The 8,934-nt window shown below is 34.5% G+C and overlaps 1 protein-coding gene across 1 annotated transcript; it reads left to right on the forward strand.

Annotated features, from left to right (window-relative positions):
- The first annotated feature begins 556 nt into the window (after positions 1-556).
- On the forward strand, positions 557-5,392 carry LOC111905656 (DNA repair protein RAD16). The gene is made up of 13 exons (XM_023901349.3): positions 557-709; positions 1,078-1,164; positions 1,280-2,385; positions 2,454-2,576; positions 2,661-2,945; positions 3,041-3,126; positions 3,249-3,318; positions 3,431-3,559; positions 3,641-3,874; positions 3,962-4,066; positions 4,717-4,869; positions 4,949-5,118; positions 5,199-5,392. The coding sequence occupies exons 1-13, from the start codon at positions 670-672 to the stop codon at positions 5,269-5,271; spliced, it is 2,661 nt and encodes an 886-aa protein (XP_023757117.1). The 5' UTR covers positions 557-669; the 3' UTR covers positions 5,272-5,392.
- Positions 5,393-8,934: the final 3,542 nt, after the last annotated feature.

Raw genomic sequence — 8,934 nt, forward strand, 5'->3', positions numbered from 1 at the left:
TCTTACAAAATTACCTATGATATAAATAAGAGAATACCTAACCTAGGAAAAAGTTATCACATCGCCCATATTGATTATGAATAATACTTCCCTAATATCCCTAAAAGATTGTTTCAACCTTTTTAGGAACCAGGTAAAAGAATTGACACTATTTGTCACCGATTAAACAAAATGCTATAAGTAGAGTCTAGTTATTTCTATCCAGAGCAACTGTGATTTACATAAAATCGCGCCGCAACTTACTGCGCTAGCACGTGCTGCAACCACATATGATGGCGTCGCAAAATCACCCCAAACCAACTTTCTTATTCCATAAAAATCAATAAATAACATAACATACGATTACAACACTCTCCTATTACTGGATTTTGTCCCTAAAATCCGATTTCACAAACAACTCTGGATAGTATCCAATCATCCCAGCAACAACAACAATCAACAAAGGGTATTGTAATTTGTCTATATTTAATTATTATTTATTGTATTTATTCCCACGGGTTAGAAAGCGTGCTATGTGGAACAGTTGCATCGCCCATACTATAAATATTAGTTTTTCCCGCGACGACTGATAACCCCCTCACTCATTTCGAAGCAGAAACTCATATCCTGCCCCCCTTTTCATCAATAGAAACCCTAATTCTGTTCCATTCCATTCAATTGTTACGCGTCATGAAGCTTCGTTCTCGCTCGTCTGATCCTTCTGACAAAGGTAATATGTGAATCTATCACAATGTTTTCTGGATGCTCTTGATTTGTGTATTTTTGGCTTGCTTCGCTTGTGTTTGGTTGATCTTGCTGTTTTTCACTGAATGGACTGAAGAATTGTAGGTTCTTTGTTTTTTTTTTTCTGTAATTTGAGTGCTTTTCTAGTTTCTCCTAAAAAGGAAAGGAGACTTGACGCTCAGAAGTTGTTACGGAAGATCTGCCATCAGTATTATACTATTATGTTATATGGTTATCTATGAATCGTATGTTGTTTTTAGTTTTATCTGTAACTTGAGAGTTGTATGACTGAAAAACTGCTCTCTGTGTTATGGTTATCTAACTGGTTTTCAACTTGATTTCATTCGATTGTAGGTAAGGGAATTATGGATCTCTCAGACAATGAAGACAACGGTCATTTGTCTTCTGAGGACTCCGATTACAACGAATCTAGTTTTGAAGGTACCTCTTGATTCCCTTAACTATTTTCCATATCAAAGTAATTGGGGTTTTTTCTTACACACAACGGAAAATGGTTATCTCTATTTGATCTATTTAGCTTCTTATGTGAACGTAGGTATGGAAAATGAAGAAGTGGTTCCAGATTATGTAACAGATTCTGAAGATGATAAGCCAAAGAGAAGGAAATCCGTTTCACGAAGGTGGAAGAGAAAAGCTCAGGAAAGTGTGGAACAATCGGATGAAGAAACGGTGGTTGAAGTTGATAATGTCAGTCTTGAAGAAGAAGAAGATGTTGTTGAAGTTAAAAAAAGAACACACACAAAAAGGAAGAAGAAGACAAAACCAACATTATTATGGGAAATTTGGGAAGAAGAAACTGAGAACTGGCTTGACCAACATATGAATGAGGATATTGATTTAGATAATTTGAATGAACTAGTGGCAGAAACTGTTGAGCCATCACCTGATTTGATTATGCCACTTTTAAGGTACCAAAAAGAATGGTTAGCATGGGGATTGAAGCAAGAAGAATCTCCTTCAAGAGGTGGGATTCTTGCTGATGAAATGGGAATGGGGAAAACTGTTCAAGCTATTGCCCTTGTACTTGCTAAACGTGCACTTTGTCATGAATTCGGTCAACAAGTTGACTTTTCAAGTGATTCTTCATTGCCATGTGTCAAAGCAACCCTTGTGATATGCCCATTAATTGCTGTCATGCAATGGGTCAATGAAATTGATCGATTCACTTCAAAAGGAAGCAATAAGGTATTGGTGTATCACGGAGCCAATAGAGCAAAAACATTTTTTGAATTTTCTGAATATGATTTTATCATCACTACATACTCCATTGTAGAGGCTGAGTATCGAAAAAACGTGATGCCACCAAAAGACAGATGCAAATGGTGTGGAAAACTATTTTACAAAAGGAAACTACAAATTCACTTAAAATACTTCTGTGGTCCTGATGCTGTTAAAACCACAAAACAGTCAAAACAGAGCAAAAAGAATGGAAAACTTGGGACAAAATTGTCATTGTCAAAGGAAGATTTATCAGATGATGAAGGTGATTATAAAAAGAAAAGCAACAAGAACAAAAAGCGCCAAAAGAAAGAGAAATTTGAAACCTTGGTTCCTTCTGAAAGTCCCTCTTGTTCTGGATATAAATCGGTTATGAAATCTATCTTACACTCTGTTAAATGGGATCGCTTGATTTTAGATGAGGTATGTTTTTTAAAAGTTTTGAAGCTTATTAGACACTATTACTTACATATTTTTATATATATACACAGGCTCATTACATAAAAGACAGACGTTGTAATACAACCCGAGCTGTTTTTGCTTTAGAATCTTCATATAAATGGGCTTTAAGTGGGACCCCTCTTCAGAATCGTGTTGGAGAACTCTACTCACTTGTAAGTATTGTTTTATTTTTCTTAGTTAAGTTTATAGTTTTCTTTCATTCAATTCTGATTTGTGATTTTTAATTTTCTTATTAGGTTCGATTCTTACAAATAACTCCGTATTCTTATTACCTATGTAAAGACTGTGATTGTAAAGTGCTTGATTATAGTCCAAATTCAACATGCCCAAACTGCCCTCACAAATCAGTGAGACACTTTTGTTGGTGGAATAAATATGTTGCTAATCCAATTGCAAATAGAGGGCGTAGTGATGATGGTAAAAGAGCCATGATTTTGTTGAAAGATAAGGTTTTGAAAAGTATATTGTTAAGGCGTACTAAAAAGGGTAGAGCTGCAGATCTTGCACTTCCTCCTAGAATTGTAAGTTTTTTATTTATTTATTTTTTTTATTTTATTGAATCAAGAAAAGTAGAAAACTCATTTTATTTGGTTTTTCATTTCTAAATTATTTACAGATTACACTGAGGCGTGACTACCTTGATATTACAGAGCAAGACTATTACACTTCACTTTATAGTGAAAGTCAAGCACAGTTTAATACGTATAAATATAATCCTCTTTCTATCTAATTTTTTATAGTGGAACCCTGATAACTGATTTTGGTATTTTATATCTTAACAATATTTTTTCCATAAATTTGTTTTTTTTTTTTTTTATTTGCAGATATGTTGAAGCAGGAACATTGATGAACAACTATGCTCATATTTTTGACCTTTTAACACGCTTGCGACAGGTCACCATCTTAAAAACATGATTATACCTACAATTTTTTGAGTTTTTAATGTTATTCCATGTATAATACATTTAATATTAATTAATAAATATATAAAATATTAACATTTCAGGCTGTTGATCATCCTTATCTTGTGGTGTACTCCAAGACTGCTGTTGCAAGGAGGGCAAATGAGTCAAAACCCATTGATGAACAAGATCAAGTTTGTGGTTTATGTCATGATGTGGCAGAAGACCCTGTGGTACTACTACTAATATATTGACTTTTTTCTAGCATTTAAGGTAAAGTTTGTTGTGTTTAAATTGAATTATTTTATTTATAGGTGACATCATGTGAACATGTGTTTTGTAAATCATGTCTGATTGACTTTTGTGGAAGCTTTGGTCAACCATCATGTCCTTCATGTTCAAAACCGCTTACAGTTGACTTCACTGCAAAATCCGATCAAGAAGATCACAAAAAGGCTAAAACAACTTTAAAAGGATTTAAGTCAACAAGTATTATCAACAGAATTCGTTTAGATGATTTCCAAACAAGCACAAAAATCGACGCCCTTGTATGTTTCTTGTCATTTTATATTTTCCAACTTTTTTTATTTTTATTTTTGTTGATGTGAGAATCTAAAATTTACAAATTTTTTCAGAGGGAAGAAATCAGATTTATGGTTGAAAGAGATGGTTCTGCTAAAGGAATTGTGTTCAGCCAGTTCACGTCATTTCTTGATCTCATTAAATATTCTTTGGAAAAGGTAAATTTATCATTATCAAATTTATAATATTTGCAGAAATGGTCCTTACTTAATTGGAAAATTACAGAAATAGTCCCTTCCCAATATGAAATTTACAGAAATTGTCCCTTTCTAATAGTCAATTTACAGAAACTGGCCCTTTCTAATAGTAAATTTACAGAAATCGTCTCTGCTTCACAAAACTACAGAAATGGTCCCTGGGTTTCACAAAAATTACAGAAATGGTCCCTGCTTGATTGAAAAATTATAGAAATAGCCCCCACCTAATATAAGGGGATTTATAGGAATGGTTTTTGTTTTTCACAAAGTTAATGAAATGGTCCCTGCCTAACAGCGAATTTAGACACAAAATTACAGAAATGGTCCCTGCCTGATTGAAAAATTACAGAAATTGCCCCTACCTAATAAGGGATTTATAGGAATGGTTTTTGTTTTTCATAAAGTTACTGAAATGGTCCCTGCCTAACAAGGAATTTAGACACAAAATTACAGAAATGGTCCCTGCCTAATTGCAAATTTACCAACATGGTCCTTGTGTTTCACAGAAGTTACAGAAATGGACCCTATGTATTTAAATTTGGAAACATAAAATAAAATGGCGAGTATTTGGATTTTAAAAAGTCAAAGGTTGACCGGTGAGAATTTTGCAGAGTGGTGTGAAATGTGTTCAGTTGGATGGATCAATGAGTATGTCTGCAAGAGAAAGTGTAATTACAAGATTTACAGAGGATGGAGAGTGTAAAATCTTTTTAATGAGCTTAAAAGCGGGAGGTGTTGCTTTGAATCTTACAGTTGCCTCACATGTAAGTGTAACAACTTTTTCTATTTTTTACTATATTTTTAAATAATAATATATATTTTTTGTTATTTAATAAATGTCAGGTGTTTTTGATGGACCCGTGGTGGAATCCTGCGGTGGAGCAGCAAGCGCAGGATAGAATCCATCGGATAGGTCAATACAAACCGATTAGGGTTGTGAGGTTTGTGATAGAGAATACAATTGAAGAGAGGATTTTGAATCTTCAAGAGAAGAAGAAATTGGTGTTTGAGGGGTAAATTTGGTTTTTCACTGTGACTTGTGATTTTTTAGTTTTGATTTTTGGTTTAAATTTGTATTTTGTTTTTTTTACAGGACTGTTGGAGGGTGCAATGAAGCTCTTGGAAGGTTGACTGAGGCTGATATGAGATTTCTTTTTGCTAACTAGTTTGATGTTTTAAATGTTTTGAAGTTTGTTTACTTTTATCAATGTGTGGGCTTGTGGAATATATATTTAGCAGAAAGAACCATCCTTTTTAAGTAATCAATCTAAGTTCTTTTGAAAATTATGTCATTGATGCCTATGATCAATAAAGATAAACAATATATAACTTTTATAAGATATTTAGTATTTACAACTGATATTTTGGAAGATGTATAGAAAAAAAATGAACCATATTAAATTAACTTGGGAACCAATGTGGTGATGTGTTTGGTTTTGAGTGAAACATTTTGAGTTTTCACATTAAGAAATAGAACTCACTTGACATACATGATCAGTTGACAAAAACTTGATGCTTTCATTTGAATCCTGTCACAGGAATGAAAAATTGTTTTGTTTTAGTATGAACTAGTGTTTGAGTTTGTGTTTTGTTGCGGGTTGTTACGTGTCTTTTGATGCGTATTAGACATAAAAATTGATTAAGCCAGTACAATATAAACACTAAAAAGTATAAAAGAAATGAGCTTTAGGTGATTTTATCGAAAGTTAAGAAGAGTTTAGGGACTTTTTTTTGTAAGTTGTAAGGATTTTGAATAATCCATAAAAATATAGAACAATTACATAGACCAAAATACAATGGTATAAAAGCAAAAACTAAAAATGACAATAACCAATACGCAAGACCAATGACAATAACCAAAACGCAAGGAATAAAGTTCTACAAAAAGACTGTGTACCTTCTCTTCAACCTAGATTAAAAAAACATGTAAATATACATAAAATTTATGTTGAAACATAAATAAACTTGAATTTATAGTATACATAAAAAACGACACATATATGAAAACAACAAATAAAAAATTAGATTTTTTTAAACGAACATAAAGAAAACCAGATTATATATATATATATATATATATATATATATATATATATATATATATATATATATATATATATATATATATATATATATATATATACTACGAGAATAAACATGAAATTTTAGAAAATGAAGATGATAAGAGTGATATTTTACAAAATTTAAAGTTAAGGGGTTAAAATAACACTTTAAAAATAGAGTTGTGGAAAATGTATTTTAAAAAAGGTTCAGAAAATGAAGGGATAAATGTGATATTTTACGAGATAAAAGGATTACAAGTGATAAATTATACACGCTTGAAGAATTGAATATGTGATGATGTAATAGGAAGTGTGTATTATGCACATATACAATGTGCTTTATGAAATCCACTTTAGCTAGAGTAAAAGTCATTCACATACCAAACTTTACATTTTAGTTATATTTATAATACTTTGTTACAATCGGAAAACCGATAGCTCATGTTAGAAGAGTTGAGTCTATCAATGTTGACAGTATAAGTAGAAGTGGACAACCAGGAAGATATCGTGAAGTTAGACTTGAAGATGTTAATCCTTGCTAAGAACATAACTTTAAGAGAGAATTAAGAAAGAATGATGGTAGTTGAGTAGTATATAACTAGGATAGAGACTAGCTTCATTTATTGTTGTGCACCCCTTCCCTTACTATCTCTTACTATGACCTTAGAAGAGAGCTAAGACATAATGATGGTAGTTGAGTAGTAGTAGCTTCATTTATTGTTGTGTTCGTACCACTCATGTACAACTCAAGTTCACCTTTTTTACTTTTGTCTTTTTGGTATTGTTAGTATATACTATTATTTTTTTGTGCATGATTTTTGTCTTAGTATATGATTTGTGTATCAATTCAATATTTACTTTGTTCTATATTTTAGGCCCAACTTTATTCCATCTATCATTTTCCTTTAGCTACATACTATTATTTATCTATATCTTAAAACTAATGTTTTAAAATACAAGAATTTTTGAAGGAGTGGATGTCGGGACAAATAAGGATGTCAATGGGGGCAAACGTGACGGAGATTGCATTCCTCGCCTCCACCCCCGAAAATTTCTCATTTCCCCGTATCCGCCCCCGAAATTTCCAGCCTCGCCACCCCGGCCCGCCTACGAATTCCTGGATTATCCTCGTGTAACGCTCTGTTCCGAATTGATTCCTAGTCTGAGGCGGTGGCTCGAAGGACGGTCATTATAAGGATTATGACTCTTGGGAAGGTAAGATCTACGCCCTTTCGGGTGCGGGTGATGTATTAGAAGTGATTCGGGTGTTCAGTTCGTGTTTTGGAGCCTAGGGGTATTTCGGTAAAGTAGCAGTTCGGGCTTTTATGTAAAATGGATTTTTGTTCGAAAGGTCTTAAGAAAGGTTTAAGTTGTTAGAAGTGTAGGGCTTCTTGTCACCTTTCTGTGGATATAAGGATCGTCGGAATCGAGCTTATAACAAAGAAGTTATGGCCTTCGGAAGCTTCGTGGTTTTCAGGCTTAGCCGAGTACACGGGGCATACTCAAAGTGTACGCGGGGCGTACTAGCAAAGAAGGTAGTACACTGCGCGTACCCTGGAGTACGCTGGGCGTACTGACCAGGAGGATTGCGAATGATCCCCGGAGTACGTTGGGCGTACCATATGTACGCTGGGTGTACTCCAGTTAGATCAGAACCCTATTTTAGGGTCTTGGACCCTATTTAAACTCCTTATCTCATAACCTAACCCGAATATCTCCAGCCTCCACCCCTCTAAACCCTAGAAATCATCTTATACCATTCATGGTGGCATTTTGAGTTGATGGAGTCCATTTTAGGAGTGTTTGGCTCATTTTCAAGAAGGTGGAGTTAGATGCAAAGATGGAGATCAAGAAGAAGCTTATGGATCTGGCTTTTGTGACTCATTTTCAGCTTGATGATGGTATAAAGCTCTGAACTTGACCATTGAATGCTTAGATCTATTATGTTGAGTTTTTGGATCTTTTTGGTCCCAAGAATGGAGCTTTATGGTTCCAAATCCGTTTTTAGGCTTAGGGTTGCCACCCTTGGTTCTAACTAAGTCCCTAAGGCAGAAAGTTGCCATCTTGGAGGTCTTAATGGATTCATGCAATAGTTATGGTCATTTTCATGGAAGTAGATTGTTATACTTTGATTTTGGGTTCATGTGGGTCATATAAGTCACCAAGTCAGTAACTTTATGGATTAAGACGTTAGGTAGAGCTCAGATCTGTAATTTGGTCCCTTGGTTTGAAGCATTAAGAACTTAATGGATTTTGTGCATCAGTCGTTTGTACGATGGGCGTACAATGTAGTACGTTGTGCGTACAACCCTTTTGCCCAGTACGCTAAGCGTACAGAAGAGTACATTGGGCGTACGCTCGCAGGATGTATTGGGCCTTTGTGGACTTCGAACCTTTAGGCCCTAATGGTTTTGGGCCTGGATTTGCTGATAGTTGTTCCCGAATGCATCTTTGGGCCAATAATGGAATAGTTGGGCCTATTGGGCCTTGTAGCCCAATATAGAAATGAACTTCGTATTATAGGCCTCAGTTTGGGCCAATTCTTGGACTAGGTTGTTGTGGGCCTTCGTGGGCCAATTGGGTCATGATTATTGACTAAGCAGAATATTGGGCTTTATAAGGTCCATTAGAAAGGTCTGGGCCCAATTTGGAAAATTGGACCATTGATGGTTTTATGGACATTATAATGTTGGGATTTTGTTTTGGGTTTGGGCCTTAGTTGTAGATCATATTGGGCTAGGGGTAAAATGGTCATTTTACCCCATT

Source organism: Lactuca sativa, chromosome 9 (assembly GCF_002870075.4).
Source record: "Lactuca sativa cultivar Salinas chromosome 9, Lsat_Salinas_v11, whole genome shotgun sequence".
NCBI classification, from domain to species: Eukaryota; Viridiplantae; Streptophyta; class Magnoliopsida; order Asterales; family Asteraceae; genus Lactuca; species Lactuca sativa.

Excerpts from the sequence above, each read along its gene's own strand:
- LOC111905656 (XM_023901349.3), top strand. The coding sequence starts at position 670 with ATGAAGCTTCGTTCTCGCTCGTCTGATCCTTCTGACAAAG. Across the intron at positions 710-1,077 it reads GTCTGATCCTTCTGACAAAG|GTAAGGGAATTATGGATCTC; the intron begins GTAATATGTGAA and ends ATTCGATTGTAG. Across the intron at positions 3,875-3,961 it reads GCACAAAAATCGACGCCCTT|AGGGAAGAAATCAGATTTAT; the intron begins GTATGTTTCTTG and ends AAATTTTTTCAG.